Source organism: Thermobia domestica, chromosome 12, assembly GCF_964235325.1.
Source record: "Thermobia domestica chromosome 12, izTheDome1.hap1.1, whole genome shotgun sequence".
In the NCBI taxonomy this organism is placed as follows: Eukaryota; Metazoa; Arthropoda; class Insecta; order Zygentoma; family Lepismatidae; genus Thermobia; species Thermobia domestica.
The window spans coordinates 121,953,582-121,970,646 of record NC_137465.1 but is presented as its reverse complement, the minus strand read 5'-3'; the positions used below and the strand labels follow the sequence as shown (position 1 = coordinate 121,970,646).

Here is a 17,065-nt window from a genome sequence, read left to right as displayed (position 1 = left end):
GCATTTACATGGACAAGGCCTCATCACGTACCTTACGATCGTCCCTCGCATTCTACAGGGAGATGGAGGAGACAAGTGGTATACAGGTGATACCTTTCAATGAGGTACCTGTTAAATCTCCAGATGTAAGTCCTATGGACTATTGTGGATTTGAATTGCTGAAGCGGGCTTTGGAAAAACGGTGTGTAACAACTATGGAAGGACTTTGGAAAGCTGTGCAAAGGGAATGGGACAAGATTTTCCTCCCAGTTCTTCAAAAAGCCTATTACAGTGGAAATTACGTTGTCGGGCTACTGTTAGGAACCAAGGGAAACACATCGAGCACTTACGGGCCTAGCGTCATGGATTCTTCTAAATTTTTAGGTAAGTCGAAATTGGCTAAATGTAACTCAACAACCTCTGTACAATGAACCAATCAGATTTAAGCAAAAGTAAAGGTGACGTCATTATCATTTATCCACGAACGAACACGAAAGGTACTAACTAGGTCAAAAATCACCTCATTCCATCCCTTTTCACCTTCTCAAAGAATGAATATATTTTTTCAAAGTAAACCATTACACTATTTGACAATTAAACAGCGTATATGTTCGAACAAGCAGTGTAAATTATACTGACAACGAATACGTAAGCACATGTAACACAATATATGAAATGAAATGAAATGAAATCTTTAAGTTTAACGTCCCACGATTAGGCTAAAGGAGACGGTGATAATGAGAAATGAGTGAAATGGTGGAGTGAAGAAAGTGGGAGGAAACGGGATAACCCCGAGAAAACCCACGAGCACGGTGTTATGTAACACAATATATCTGATGTTTGCTTTTAAACATATGATTATAAGCCAATACACGAAGAAGCTTTTTAAACTTTGCAACATTTTTATTTAATCCACAAACGAATACGATATAAATTATTGTTGTTATTAAGAAGTACAAACCAGGTCCGGGATCGACCCTTCCTCTCTTTTATGCGTCTCAAATAAATGTATGCTTTCATGAACATACTTTTTGACATTCTAATACCATGGTTCGAGTCCCATAAGTCCTATCAATTCCTCCCAAAGTTTTCGATTTTCATATTAATATTAATACTAATTCATACTATTACTATAAACTAATTCATAATGTAAAAAATCATCAAGAAAGAGATCAAAGACCATGTTTTTAGTAGTTTTATACCCATAAAAGAAAACAATTAAACCATCATAACCTCTATTCCAAAAACCCCAATTCAATGACGTAATACAAACGCATTAGCTGGGCCAAGATACCTCTGATTCATTCGCACTAGCATGCATGGCCCCTGAGTAAGTATAAGCAAGATTTCAATAGGTGACGCAATAATCGGACCAAACTCTCTTTGACTCATTCGCACTAACGCTATGGTGCATGGACCCCTTAATTGGATAACCAAGGTAATCTTATGTACCCTGGGTGGTCTTATGCATTCCCTGGTCCCTGGCTCCTGAGTAAGCATAAGCAAAATTTCAATAGGGACGCAATCCCGGGCCAAACTACCTCTGACCCATTCGCACTAACGGTATGGTCCATGACCCCCTACATTGGATAACCAACATTAAGATAGGATTATGCCCTTACTACTTACGCTCTGTAAGCCCTAAGAAACGAAGAGTCGACGTAATATATCGGCAGATAATAACGCTCTTCGACTACTGTAAGTAAACATTACATTTAATATAAATAAAATAAATAGTTTGTTTGTGTGTCTGCTGTCTATTCTGTGTGCGGCCTGAGGACCAGACGAGTAGACCGAGAGTTACCACATTTTGGTCACGGATACCTTGGTCCAGGCCCCAGACAAAGGTCAAGCTTTTTTTTTTTTTTTTCAAAATTCGAACCAGGGGTTTCAGGGGGACGTTTACAAGACATGTAAAAGCAGTGGAAAATGGCCGATATTAGTGTCGAATTCATAGTTTTCGCGGTCGCTGAGATCAACGGTGAAACTCAGATCGAATGAACTTGCAAATTCACCCTATTCACCTGCGGACCGGATGTCACCAGGGAAGGGGATACCGAGATATGTAAAAGTAGTAGAAAATGACCGATATTAGTGTCAAATCCATTGTTTTCGCGGTCGCTGAGATCAATGGTGACACTTCCATTAGCGATGTTTTTTAAATTCATCCACCACTGTAGGCGGGCCGGAGTCTCGGAGGGGGGCATTGCGAAACATGTAAAAATAATCTAAAATGACCGATATTAATGACAAATCCATAGTTTTCGGAGTCGCTGAGCTCAATGGTAAAACTCAAGATCGTGTTCACTTTTACATTTAGCCCCCATCAGCTAAGGAACGGGGCCATAATAAAGGGGTTACCAAGACTCGTAAAAATAATCCACAATGACCGATATTAGTGTGAAATCCATAGTTTACGAGGTCGCTGAGCTTAATGGTAAAACTCAAAATCGCGTTTACTTTCAAATTTAGCCCCTATCAGCTAAGGAACGGGGGGCATAATAGAGGGACATCGAGACATGGAAAAATAATCCAAAATGACCGATATTAGTATCAAATCCATAGTTTTCACTGTCGCTGAATGAATGGTGATACTCCCACAGGCATTGACTTCCAAATACAGCCCCCATCGGCTGGGGGCGAGAAAAGTTGTTTTTTGAAAAACAGAACCAGTGAGTCATAGGGGGCGTTTCTCGGGATATGTAAAAGTAGTAAAAAATGACCAATATTTGTTTCGAATCCATATTTATCGAGGTCGCTCAGATGTATAGTAACACACCCGATAGTGTTTACGTTCAAATTCGGTCCCCATCAGCCATCCCAATGAAAATACATCTACGTTGTTGGATATACATTCACACAAAATAGATAAAATTTTAGAAATGTTTTTTAATTGTTCTTTCGTTGTTCAGTTTGTTTACATTGATATTTTATCTGATCCGTGCGAAGATCGGGCATAACAGCTAGTTATATGTACATAACATATTTACCGAAACAATAACTCCTGGTTGAAGATTAGTGAATACAACCGCAGACAAAACTTCAAGTTCATGACGACGATGTACAAGTTGTTGTGATGTCACGACTATATGCTTCCTCCCGTTGTACGTTTCCAACTCCACCAAAAAGAATTCTGGATCAAACCTAAAACAAAAGTATTTATTATTATTTCTTCTTTATAATCTGTTGTCTGACAAGTCACGCAGACTTCAACTAAAATTATGTTAACGATAGACAACGTTCATGATAAGATTTCTACCTTGCAAGCAAAAGACATTGTTTCAAGTGTTGGTAGTGTACCGAATTTATTTCCGTAACAACCATCTGCAACCATATTTCCAGGTCTATCATCATTTTTTCAAAGAACAATGGGAGCATACTCGCCTTGGACGCAGGAAACCAGTGTTGGACTCCCAGTGGAAGTTCAAGTTAAGTTTAGGACTACGTCTCATACAGCCTCGACATTGAAAAGGAATGATAACTCTAGATCAATCAGGGGCCACAGTAGCTTAAAGAGTGTTCAACTTTGGTACATAGGGTGGTTTGATTCCACCTTGCGCCAAAAGGGGTTTGTAGTGGACCACCATTGTGTGTGTGTAGGCTTCCTTGGATTTGCCCGTTTCCTCCCCTTTCTGAATTTCGCATTTCATTAATTCTCATCGCCATCGTTGTCATTTAGACTACACAGCATAATCATAGTACGTAAAATTGAAAAATTCTATTTTCTAAATAAACCAAGAATCGGAAGTAATGAGTATTATCCATGCAAAAGTTGTTCATGGTTAGGACAAATTCAGGTAGTTGAATTAGGAATTGTGTTGGTTTCTAAGATTCGGGATGTCTATCTAACACGGAATATACTTGAACCTGAACCCACCAAGTGGGGGTGATGTATATATTTCCTGAAAGCTTGTGTCAAGGTAAGATCGAAACCGATTACCAAAATTGGGGAGGTCTCAAGCATTCCGCTTGAGGGCAGCACGTTACTCATATTTATTAACACCTTTAAGCGTGTCTCGAAGTCCGTTGCAATCCCGAAAAATCTGAAACAGTGGGACAAATATGAAAACAGAAAAACATGTCTTTCATAATTTCAAAAATATAACGTATCAACGTAAAAGAAATTGTCCCAGGGTCCCCCGCAGGGTCTCAGACGGGGTCCAACTCAAAATTTTTAAATGGAAAGCGGGGTCAACTTACATATCGTATGAAGCTTGGTGTTAAATAAAAGAAGATAAATCAAGTCGCGACTCTCTACGATAAGCCTGTGCAAAATAGCGGTGGGTCAAAATATCAACACAATCTTTATTGGAAAGTCTATGTCCACTCGCATGAATCTGAAACGGTGGAATAGGTGTAGAAACAAAAACACGGATATGTCATTATTTCAAAAGTATAATGATCCAAAGTAAAAAAAAAAAAAAAAAAAATGTTCAAGAGTCCCTCGCAGGGTCTCAGACGGGGTCCAACTCAAAATGTTGAAATGGAAAGGGGTTCAAGTTGAGTATCGTATAAAAGCTTATGTTAAGTGAAAGAAGAGAAAACAAGTCTCGACTCTTGATGAAAAAGTCTATTGTCACTCCTATCAATCTGAAGCGGTAATACAGGTGAAAAAACAAGACAAAACAAAACAAAAACTAGAGTGTATCAAAGGAAATGAATGACTAGTGCCATTTTGCAATGCTTATCGACAGTCGAGACTTGTCCAATGTCCAATTCTGTATCATTTAACATGAGCTTTTACATGATGTGTTTATTTACCCCCCTTGGCACTTGAAACTTTTGAGTTGGACCCCGTCTGGGATTCTACAGTTGAAACTGGGATATTTCTTTTTTCCTTTGATATCTTTTTTTTTTTTTTTTTTCATCTGTTTCATCGTTTCAGATTAATAGGAATGGCAATAGACTTTTTCATCAAGAGTAGAGACTTGTTTCTTCTTCTTTCACTTAACATAAACTTTCAGACGATACTCAATTTGAACCCCTTTCCATTTCAACATTTTGAGTTTGACCCCGTCTGGGACCGTGCGAGGGAACCTGGACCATTTTTTTTTACTTTGAGTCATTATACTTTTGAAATAATGACATATCTGTGTTTTTGTTTCTACACCTATTCCACCGTCTCAGATACACACGAGTGGCCATAGACTTTCCAATGAAGATTGTGTTGATATTTTGACCCACCGCTATTTTGCACAGGCTTATCGTAGAAAGTCGCGACTTGATTTATCTTCTGTTATTTAACACCAACTTTCATACGATGTACAAGTTGATCCCCCTTTCCATTTAAAAATTTTGAGTTGGACCCCGTCTGGGACCCTGGGACAATTTATTTTACTTTGATACGTTATACTTTTGAAATTATGAAAGACATGTTTTTCTGTTTTCATATCTGTTTCGTCGTTTCAGATTTTTCGGGATTGCAACGGACTTTAAGACACGCTTAAAGGTGTTAATAAAAATGAGTAACGTGCTGCCCTCAAGCGGAATGCTTGAGACCTCCCCAACTTTGGTAACGGTTTCGATCTTACCCTGGCCCAAGCTTTCAGGAAATATATACATCACCTCCACTTTGTGGGTTCAGGTTCAAGTACATCCCGTGTAAGAATTCTTCGAGTGTGTTCAGACTCCATGACAATTGCGTCGAAGTCAACCTTTTGGAGTCAACGGTACAACTAAGCAGGACATAAAAAACGAATGAGAGACTGCAAGCTGAATTATAAGGTATTTCAATACAGACCTCTCCCGATAGACACCACCTTCACGAAGACCTCATGTGTCTAATGGAAAAGACTGCGTGCTGCAATTAAATTTAGAGCTGTTTGCGATCATTACTAGAAGGAACACCCTGCTGAACAGACAAATGAACAATGTCTTAAGAGAAGTAAGCAAGTTTTCTAGTAGTCAAAGTTAATGGAAACCATAATGGTAGGTATAGTAACTTTGACATTAGTCTAAAGCGTGACGAATAGCTTCAACAACTTGCGATATTGTGGGGTAAAAACGAACGGAAAACTACCACTTTATTTTTTAACTAGAGTGCCAACAACAGAGTGGACATACGTCTTACGCAGGTCAAATTATAGTTCGCTAGCACGAAGAACAGAAAACTATGCTGGTCGACAAAGTACGTTTATATGTACAGTACGTTCGTATGTAGAAATTACAAGTATTCTTAAATGTTCCTGTGTAAACAACGTGTTTTCAGTATCTGTATTGAGCTTCAATCAAGTATCCATCTCCGGGATTAAATACAGACTTAGGTCATATTATACCAAAAAATTTCTTCACACGCTTAGTTCCAGGAACACAATGAAAATTATAGTCTCCCAATAAAATGGAGGTATCAAAGTTTTTATTAAACAACCCAAAATTATATGTCTATGTATAAATGATTAACTGTACTTAATTCCTAACAAATAACCTGTTTATTTTCTTCAATTGCAGGTATTTATAAACACTATCTTCATTCAAAAGTGTTCCTGAAACGTGGTCGAATTCACTAGCTATGAAACATATTTTGAAGCAATGTAGATTCAGTGTAGCCATACCGGTTTATTATTCATTGGTTGAATTGGGGTTTAGTGTCCCTTTCAGCTATATGAGACCTGCAACTACAGCTTGACGTGGAATCCGAACATTATCTTCCACCAGGAATCGAACTCGGGTCACCCGTTCTATATTGTTATCTATTTTGCTGCATTCAATGACTACCTGTGTATATATATAATCCGCTTCTTTTCCGAGATACAGGGTGCTCAAATCTCGAGTCCCTCCAATGGCTCACTATGGGAAAGTGAATGGAAATGTTTAATATTGCAGGAGAAATACAATCAAGTGGAATTATGCCAGTGCAAAGACATTTACACTAACATAGAGAATGAAGCTGATCAATATTTAACGTTATTGGGTTGTCAGTGTTGCCAACCTGGTACAAAGTGTTACGTTTTCAAATAGCACTAGACGTCCACACGTTAGCATATGGTTGCTAACATCAAAACATTCCTAAACATGGGGCAGATCCCGCTTCGTTTTCGAAAGATAAGGCAAGTGTGAAGTCAATTAACGGCCCTCAATAGGAAACAATGGTTCATAGATCAAAACTCTTGCATGAAAGTGTTATTCTGTCGTTACAAATGAATACACATGAGAATAACTTACGTATGAAGTCACAAAGTAATTAAATGTTAAAAGCCACGAAGTAAAGTTATTGAGTAACAATGTTGCCAACTTCGTGTAGACGCCTAGTACTATTTGAAAACCTAACACTTTGTACCAGGTTGGCAATGTTGATTAGTTTCATTCTCTATGGGTTAGTGTAAATGTATTGACACAGGCATAATTACATTTGATTGTATTATTCCTGTAATATTGAACATTTCCATTCACTTTCCCATAGTAAGCCATTGGAGGAACTCGACATTTGAACACCCTGTATCTCGGAAACGATGCGGCATTGGACCCATGTTTATAGGAACATTTTTCTTATTTGAATTCCGCAATCACCTCGTCACTTTTGGACATGCATTAATGTTACATCCTGTATATATATATATATATATATATATATATAACGAGTGAATCAAAAAGTCTGGATACGGTGGAATAACTTGAGAACTGAACTTCGGATCGAAAAACCAAAAAACACATGTTTAGTAATATTAAAAAAAAAAAAAAAAAAAAAAACTATCTGATGAAACCAAACTCGACCCTTTACACCCACCCCCTGGGGGCTGGGGTGGAGTCAACTTTGAAATTTCAAATGGAAACCCCAATTTTTGATTGCAGATTTGGATTCTACGGCTCAAACTATGTAAGGTTTCATCAACACTTTCCGTCGATGCATAATATGGCGCAATAATCGGGGAAAATAAATGGCCCCTAAATACTCCCATTTCGTTTATGAGCTTGGTAGTATTTCCGATCTCTGTTCCCGTTCAGTGTCACTGGTTCACTTCTCTGTTCCTTATCGTCACTGGATGGAAGCACACTACACACAGACAGAAGACACAGAGAAAGGCACACCTTTATTCGGGCTTCGGGCAGTATCAGTGTTGCAAACGAGAAAATTCAAAAGCGGCGAGTACAGGACAAAAAATAAAACAATTAAAAGTAAAAGTAAAATTAAATAAAAGTATAGCTATTGAAGTATCTGCTTATTGCACTATGGTGTTTTTTGACTTCTGTGTCTGAGATGAAAATGTATTGATATAACTGTTTTCTAATCGCTAAAATATGACATTCATTAGGGTCGATTGTACCATTCTCTGATAAAGATAAATTATAGGAATGATCCAACTTTGTCGCGGTAGTAGATCTCATCTTACACAAAATAACACATGACCACTGCTACCTGTGTTATCTTATCTGACGATTAAAAGATATCAGGATAGTGTAGAATTGGCCCTATAATGTGCAAATGTTCGAATGGTGTGAAATTATCAAAAATAGCCTGTAACTGTCAAGCTAATTTATGTTTGAAATAACGGGTGAACCAACAGTTTGGCCACGGTAGAGTAACTGGAGAAATACACTTCTGATCAAAAAAGCGCAAAAAAGTATTTAATATGTTTCAAGAAGCTATCCGATGATATCAAACGCAATACTCTACCCCCACCTTCTGGAAAGGAGCGGGGGGGCATTGATTTTTCAAATGGAAACTCCAATGTTTTATTGAAGATTCGGAGACTACATCCCAAATAATGTAAGGTATAATCAAAACTTTTTCGTCGATGTGTGATATCATGCTGTAATCGGCGAAATTAGATGCTCCCCTCTTCGTTCATGAGCTTGATATTAGCTCCGACCGTCTGTACAAGGTGCAGTATTTTGAGAAATACGAGTCGAACAACAAAGTTATTCAATGGTACCGAACACGATCCCGCACCCTACCGCTAGGTGGGATTAGCTGAAACATTTGAAATGGAAGCTTTTATTTCTTATTGCAGAGTCGGATTCTGCGCACAAACCTGTATAAGATTTAGTCGAAACATCGTTGTCGCTGTGTGACGTGGCGCTGTAATGGCGAAATCAGGAGAACTTCCTATATGAACTTTAATTAGCTTCAATGCTGCGGACATGGTGAAATAAGTATACATGTGATCAAAAAAACAAAAGAAAATGTGTGACTATTGGGTTTGTTAGGATATTTATCGTTCCTTTTCCGCAGCGGGACCTACAGTTGAAAGTGAGATCCGAACCTCTATTAGGTTTTGGAATCGCGATGTTCCCCATGAACAATTGACGACGAAGTTCGTCGGATCGTCGTCGGTTATTGGGTGGTAGCAGCGAAAAGGGTGAGTTAGTGCTGGTTCAAAGGCGGCTGCTTATTTGTTGGCTTGGCAGCGGACACCGCGACGGCTCCGCCGCTGTTCAGGAACGGTAGCTATGAGAGAAACGGTTGTCTTCGGCCCAGCAGTGGCACGACGTCGTCCCCCGAAGCGATGGCATCATGAATATTTTCGCCATAGTTTCGCTTGACTTGTGCGAGACGAGACCTCTGTAAGTCTCGCGCGAGTAGTCTCAAGAGATTGCTCGCGGTCTCGCATAGTTTTAGGTTGGTGAAATTATTATGGAATTCTTTCTTTTCTCCTTTTTTCCTTCTTCTTCTTCTTATTATTATTATATTATTATCTGCTAGTAGTAGTAGTAGTAGTAGTAGTAATAGGAATTGTAGCATTAGTTGTAGTAGTAGTAATAGTAGTAGCAATGGTAGGAGTATAGTAACAGTAGTATAGTACTACTAGTAGTTGTAGTAGTACTGGAACTAGTAGCAGCTGTAGTAGTAATAGTAATTGTAGCATTAGTATTAGTAGCTGTTGTAGTAGTTGTTGTTATAGCAGTAGTAGTGGTAGTAGTCTGTAGTAGTATTTTTTCTTTTTCTTTTTAATCCTTTCATCCTTTAATTCTTAAATGTCTATAATGTGTTATCAACAAATTGATCACATCGGACCCTAGACAAGATTTGATTCTGTCGTTCCAATATAATTTCAAAACTAAAGTAGTTACCACTAAAGAGCATTGTGTGAACAGAGTGCACATTTTAATACGTATGTATGGTACCACCTTAATTTCGTGGCATGGAGACCTCTTAAGTACGCTGATCGAACTTACGTTCGGGATAGACATGACGAATGTTATAGGCGTAACCTGCAATTTCGGCATTATAGTGGAGCATTTGTACAAGAAGTGATACCTGTGTGTGTGTGTTATTCGTTTCATTACTGTTTTCTCTTCTTACATGCAATGTGTGGATGTGTGAATTATAACACGTTTAGTGACACATGACATGGGATTGCTTCTTCGTTCATTCATATGTTAAAGAGACGTTCACCTGAACGATTCGTTTATAAGTGACAGGTCTTTAACGGTGACGGATCTGTTGGTAACGATTCTCTGGCTAACAGCAAAATGTCTTTGTTTTTTACCCTAAACAATTAATTTACTTTCGCAGATTATAGCGCCTTATTATGCATTGACGGAAAAGTGTTGATGAAACCTTACACAGTTTGGGCCGTAGAATCCAAATCTGCAATCAAAAATTGGAGTTTCCATTTGAAATTTCAAAGTTGACCCCACCCCAGCCCTCAGGGAGTCGGTCTAGAGGGTCGATTTTGGTTTCATCAGATAGTTTTTTCACTATTACTAAACACGTGTTTTTTGATTTTTCGATCAGAAGTTCTCGAGTTATTCCACCGCTTCCAGACTTTTGATTCACCTGTATGTATATATATATATATATATATATATATACTACCGCACAAAAGTTTTCAAACAGCTTGGATTTTTGTGAACATCTACAGCGAAGCTATTATTTTGATACGAGAACTTTGCCGCTATATGCAGAAAATACTCCTGCCTCAAGCATAAAATTTGACAACAGTTGAATCGAGATTTAAGAAGTACTACAGATGGTATGTCCTATCATATTTCTTAAAATTGGGACCAAAAAATGAAAATTTGTTACAGATATTGCATATTATATATAAAACTGTGGAAGGTGGGGCAAAATATTCGTTTTGTTTGAAAAATATAGACATGTGGGGTCAATGCAGTGGCAGAAATTTGAAAGAAAATGCAGCTGTCCAAATTTTGTAGTTTTTTATAGGTTGTTGATATGTGAACATTCAAAAGCCAAAAATACTATACTTCGAGAAGGGTTTCCGACGGCCAATACCGGTATACGGGCTTTTGTGCTCAATTGTCGGTAAGTGGGGAGCGTAGACGTAGTGCTCGTTGTTGATGTTCAACGAGCAACAATGGGATACACAAAACCATCGTAAACACTTTTTCAAGTATGGTATTTTTGCCTTTTTAGACGTTACCATATGAACAAGCGATAAAGAACTATAAACTGGAACAACTGGATTTTTCTTTCTTTCAAATTTCTGTCATTCCATTGACCATGCATGTCTATATCTTGTAAACAAAACTGATATCTTGCCTCACCTTTCACACTTTTGTCTAGCCCTACATCAATTTTTTTTTTATTTATTTATTTATTTATTTTTTATTTTTATTTTTTTTTTAATGTTTCAAAAGCATGATTAGACATATTATCTTCAGTACTTCTCAGATTTCGATTCAACTGTCGTCTAATTTTATGCTTTAGATAGTATTTCCGACACAGGGGCAGAATACTAGTGTCAAAATAATGGTAAAAAGTAATGTTCACAAACGTCCGGGATGTTCAAAACCTCTTGAGCGGTACTCTATCTACATATCTATATACAGAAAAACCTGTCTTCAACGGACCCTTTATTAAACGGAAAACTGTCTTAAACGGAAATATTTCACGGCCCCATGAATTTTGCAGAACAAAACGTGTAAAACTCCCTTCCTTAAGCGGAAACTGTGTTACGCGGACAACGGAAAGAAAAATAAACATTTAACGGAAAATTCTGAGTTCCGGACTACGGCGTTTAGAAGATGTTTAGACATTCTATGAGACATACATTACACTGTCTGCGATAAAATGTTCGTTCTTTTGTTAAATATTTCTGGACAGTGTTGACCTTCCCCAACCACTACTCATATTCACCCCCACAAATTGTCCTTAATTCCCGCAACTTAATCAAGAATCATACGGAATGTCGGAAAGAAGAAAACGAGATAGAGGAAGAAGAGGAATACAATACCGAGTTCCAAGAATAATGTAGAATAAATACATATCAAGATTCTCTCAGAAGTTTAAAGGAACTGCAAAAATTTGAATTACGAAAAAATGATTCTGATTCACTTAGTATAATTTCTCAGGCTAAACTCTATGCCGAAAGTCAAGCAGCCAAGCAGCTTGAATGCAGCTTGCAGCAGCAAGCAATGTACACAGAAAACCCTGCTTGGCTATTAGAAAAATAAAGAAAAGGTGTGCATTGCGTATTTTGTATTCATTTTATTTTTTTTGTGTATTTATTCGTAGAAGAAAGAAGTACTGTAATCGAACAATGTACGTACACCAATATATTTTCTCAGTATGCCCCTTTATAAGCATGAAATGAAATGAAATCTTTTAGTTTTACGTCCCACGGTTATGCCGGGTAGGCTAAAGGAGACGGTGATAATGAGAGATGAGTGAAATGGTGGAATGAAGAAAGTGGGAGGAAACGGGAGAACCCCGAGAAAACCCACGAGCACGGCCTTTATAAGCATGTATTTTTTTTTTTAAAGAAATGGAAAAGTCTACCTTCACTAAGCGGAAACCTCACTTTAACGGAAATTTTTGCAAGTCCCGCTGGATTCCGCTAAAGACAGGTTTCACTGTATCACAGACGTAATTTTCATTGCAGTGATCTTCTTTTTAGCTGCTACAATCCGTTTTAATGCCCTCCGGTCCCTATCTGACAGGATTGTCTTTCGACCACTGTTGTGCTTTGCAGACGTCGTTGACCCATGAATTGTGTATGCCCTCGTGACATTAGACACATTTCCTTTCGATACCCCCACAATGTTCGCCACTGTTGCCACTAAAGCTCCAACCAGACGGGTACCAACGATCATGCCTCTTTGGAAGTCTGTCAGGTCGCCCATTTTACCGCACCACTTTCACACCACGACAATCACAGGTGAACTGGTTACTGCTGATGGAAGAGGAAGGTCCACATGACACATTGAAAACAAAAAACGATCGGCATCTGCAATACGTGTTGTACAGTGGATGGCCAAACTTACGCGTCCTGTATGAAGGGTTCTTAGATTTTTTGTCCTACCCATCCTTGTACTTAGGTTCATGTATATAAAGTGAACTATTGTAATAAAATTTATACGTTTTTTTTAAAATGAAATTAGTAACAATGTTATTTCATGTAAGCAAAAGGCCAGTTCTCACCGCAGAAAACAAACCACTCCTCTAGGAAGTACTTTCGGAGAACATTATCTCCATCTTCAGAATAGTCACAGTTCGAAAAGGAGTTAAAACATGGTGAGAAATGTGGATATGTAAAATTGGTTAAAAAGGATTTAAAATATGCAAAGCGTACTTCTTCTCTAGAAACCACTCCTCTAGAGGAGTGGTTTGTTTTCTGCGGTAAGTATTAGCCTTTTGCTTACATTTTTCGAAATATTATCACCGTTCGCAACATAGTGATAATGTTATACCATTGTTAGTCTAAATTGCCTTTTTCATTATTTGATTTGTTTTTCCTATAATAAAATGCTTCAAAAACATTTCTTTCAATTAAAGATGATGTGCGGTACAAAACTCATATCCTGTACATTATATTTGGTTAATTGAAGGTGCTTAGATAACCCGAAAATAGCTTCTTTACCTTATCGGAATTCCCCTTAAGTGCTCTTTTAATCTGGTGCTAATATTTTTAACACAGATACCATCTGCTACAATTTGTTAAGATTAAGTAATACTAACTTATAATGTGTCCTAGGAATCGTAAAAAGATTATTATATTTCTAGTATAATTTTAGCATAGGTTCTTTCTCCTCCTATGTACGTATCCTCACACGAGCAAATTTTGGTAAATTGCACTTAAATTATTATTCTCCAGAAAATAATTCTGACATTGAACGAAGGGCATTTTCATATTTTTAGGTCGTTTAAGTTTTGTTTATTTATCTCAATTTTATGAAGTCTGAACAACAAACGTAGTAATTAAGTATATTTACTTATTTCCTCATTATTTTTTCCCCAACTATACATTTGCTATAACTATACTTAGCTAACACAAAATACTTACTGAACTATGTGACTAAGAGCTGTTATTACACCTTCAATTGTTTCATTACTTAAATTGTGTCGAAGAAATAACTGCACGCCACCTGAAATTGAATGACGTTTGAAAATTAACACAAAATTTCGAGCATATAAAATTAAATAATTACTGTATAAGATAATATTATATACAAAGCATAGGATGTCAAGTAAGCAAAATAAAGAGAAAGAATTCAGACACATTTCCATTTGAAGATAAAATTTATCATTTCTACCTGGTAACGGTTGATGATAAATGAAAACTTTTATTTCAACATCAGTAGGTGGGAGTTGGGGCCACTGCGGCTGTTGAAGAGAGCTCATCTCTGGTGCGTACGGTTCCTATTCGATCCCAGCTCTCGCCAAGTGAGCTTTGTGATGGACAAACATCTTGTGTGTGTGTTTTGCTTGAAGTTCTCCTGTTTCCTCCCACTTTCTTCATTCCACCATTTTGTTCATTTAATCATCGTCGTTTCGCTTAGCATAATCATGGATCTCTTTTTAAAAGAAATGGTTCAGATCTCCGTTAACTGTAAGTTTACGTCTCATATAGCCTTAGTGCTGGAAAAGGATTGAAATCGAAATGCATAAACAAAACAATATTCAGTTTATGTTTGAAATATAGGTCTACTTATAATTTTTCTGCAATATGGAACCGCAAACAAGAAGATTGATTGATTTATATAAGGAAAACCCAGTATTATCTTGATATTAACTGACAGAGACTTTATAAAAATTAATTTTAAAAGTACGAACCAAACTAACATATATTGTAATAAGAGGATTGTGAAGAATGCACTTTTTTATTTCATTTTTACTTTATGTAAATAGCAAGAGTACCCATGGAATTTTCCAGATGTCAATAACTTTTTACCCGCGCGGTGGCCTGAGTTCTCTCACGCCGCTCCTTCTCCTAGTGCTTTCTGATTCTCTTTCTGCTCCTACGGATTATAAGTAGCGGTGTCTTTTTAAATGAGGTCTCAAGTGTGTCTCAAGAAGTTCTCAAACTCTCTTGAGTTTGTTAAGTTTAGAGTGATCGGCTGTCTTGTAAAAGGTTTCCTATTTTTTTCACTCCCATAGGGAAATCCTTAAATGGTACGTTCTCCCATAGCTAAATGAATAGCTAGTTCGATTTTCGGTGGGAGCACATATGGTTTGCATCCCATATTAAGCTGTAGGTCCATTTCGTGTAACTGAAAGGCTAAGCTGTGCTTGTTTGCCACTAAAATCCACGAGCTGTATTTAACCGAATCAGAGCAGGGACGTAGCAAGAGGGCACTCGCAGTAGCGCATCCGTAGGGAGCACGTGTCACTGAAGATAGATATGCACGTAAACGAGAAAGCTGAATTTAAACGATACCTGGTATACAACAAGCGAATGATGTAATATCCAAAACTATTTTCTTCTGTACATTTCTTTTTTTTTTGGGGGGGGGGGATTATGGTTCACGTCTCCGAAACCCTATAAACATTTTGTAACATACGGTATTTTTAATTTACATGAGATTGAATTATAAGCATGGCATAGAAAGATATGCGCGCTCTGTATAAGTGCTGAATAGCTGATTTTAAATAATGAAAATTAATTTCTAATTAATTAATTTTTCTACGTAGTACTGAAGTAAAATGTTAGATATAGTCCTGTTTGGAAATAGGAGAAGGTAAGAATTCACAGTATTCTTTGCAACACTTACAGTGGGAAGGTACTAATACAGTGCAGAAGAATAAGTATCTAGCGAAAAGCAAAGAAGGTATCGAAATCAGAAATATTTGTGCTTAACAGTTAAGAATGCGCAACGGAAATGAAACAACCTAGATTCCGTAACGTATATTTAAAATAACAATAAATAAAAAGCAATACAATATTGAAAACACGTTTATATGGGTCTAACACGGAGCCGCCATCTGCGGAAGACTAGCCCCGTATCTTACTCTGTAACATACCTAATAATATTAAGAAATGTAATTCAAACTCCACACTTTTACCACGATAAGAAAGCCAGAAGTTTGTACGTAAATATAGTGTATGTAATGAAGATAAAGCTATCTGATATAAAAAGTATCCAATAACGTGAGAAACACTGTACTGTATTTCCACACTGTGCTTACACATATACGGGGTATTATTTAATTTCTCCCCCAAATCACATATTAAGTCTGGCACTTAGTAGTGATTATGATTCGTTATTTGTAATTGTGATGAGTATTAATACAGTCTGGACATATGGCATAAAAACTATAGTATATAAAACACGGACCAACTTGTGCTAGGTGTTCGTTAAAAAGCATTAATGCTATCCGAGTCAGGGCAAAGGAGCATAGAGGGGCTCGAACTGTAGCGAGGGGTGCGTCAGCAATGGTGGGTATACACATAAACGTCGTCGTTTACAACGGCTTCAGAGCCGACGATGGATTTGGGAGATACTAAATGCAATCCCATATACGCACCACATACGCTTCCTTTGGACGCATCCCCGTACGAATCTACTAAGCTGGAGTGGAACTGGAGTGGAATCGATAGCACTCATGTTTTGGTCACTTCGTACACGTTGGTACATGTTTTTGGACTCTCATTCATAACATAAAGTATATAACGGTTATGGCCTCATAAAATGAATATGCACTCATAAATGTAACTCCCCCCATTTATTTGAAACAATTTATAAAGCACTAATAGTTCATTTCCTAAAAGCCCTACTGCGTGAATTCAAGCACGGATACGTAAACTGGAATAGTACCGTGTCAAAACCTCCATCACTAAATATGTACTCCCAGCATACTAAAGTTCGTGCAGTTTTACTATACGGACCCACACAGACATTCATTAGAAAAAAAATACTTTTTTCTCTCTGGTTTCACTTTCTGTACTTTCAGCAAGGATTTTCG

General features: G+C 37.5%; 1 protein-coding gene across 5 annotated transcripts in view; it reads right to left on the bottom strand.

The window, feature by feature from the left end:
* Positions 1–17,065, bottom strand: part of LOC145666615 (uncharacterized) — a 117,271-nt gene that overhangs the window by 99,529 nt on the left and 677 nt on the right. For 4 of the 5 annotated variants that reach the window (XM_081734047.1, XM_081734050.1, XM_081734049.1 and 1 more), the window contains exons 2-3: positions 14,166–14,247; positions 2,970–3,123 (exon numbers count right to left, since the gene is read on the bottom strand). In XM_081734047.1, the coding sequence (XP_081590173.1) occupies positions 2,970–3,123; positions 14,166–14,247 (236 nt within the window). Of the gene's footprint in view, positions 1–2,969; positions 3,124–3,363; positions 3,410–14,165; positions 14,248–17,065 lie in introns of those variants that run through there. The other variant, XM_081734052.1, reaches the window with a different exon arrangement.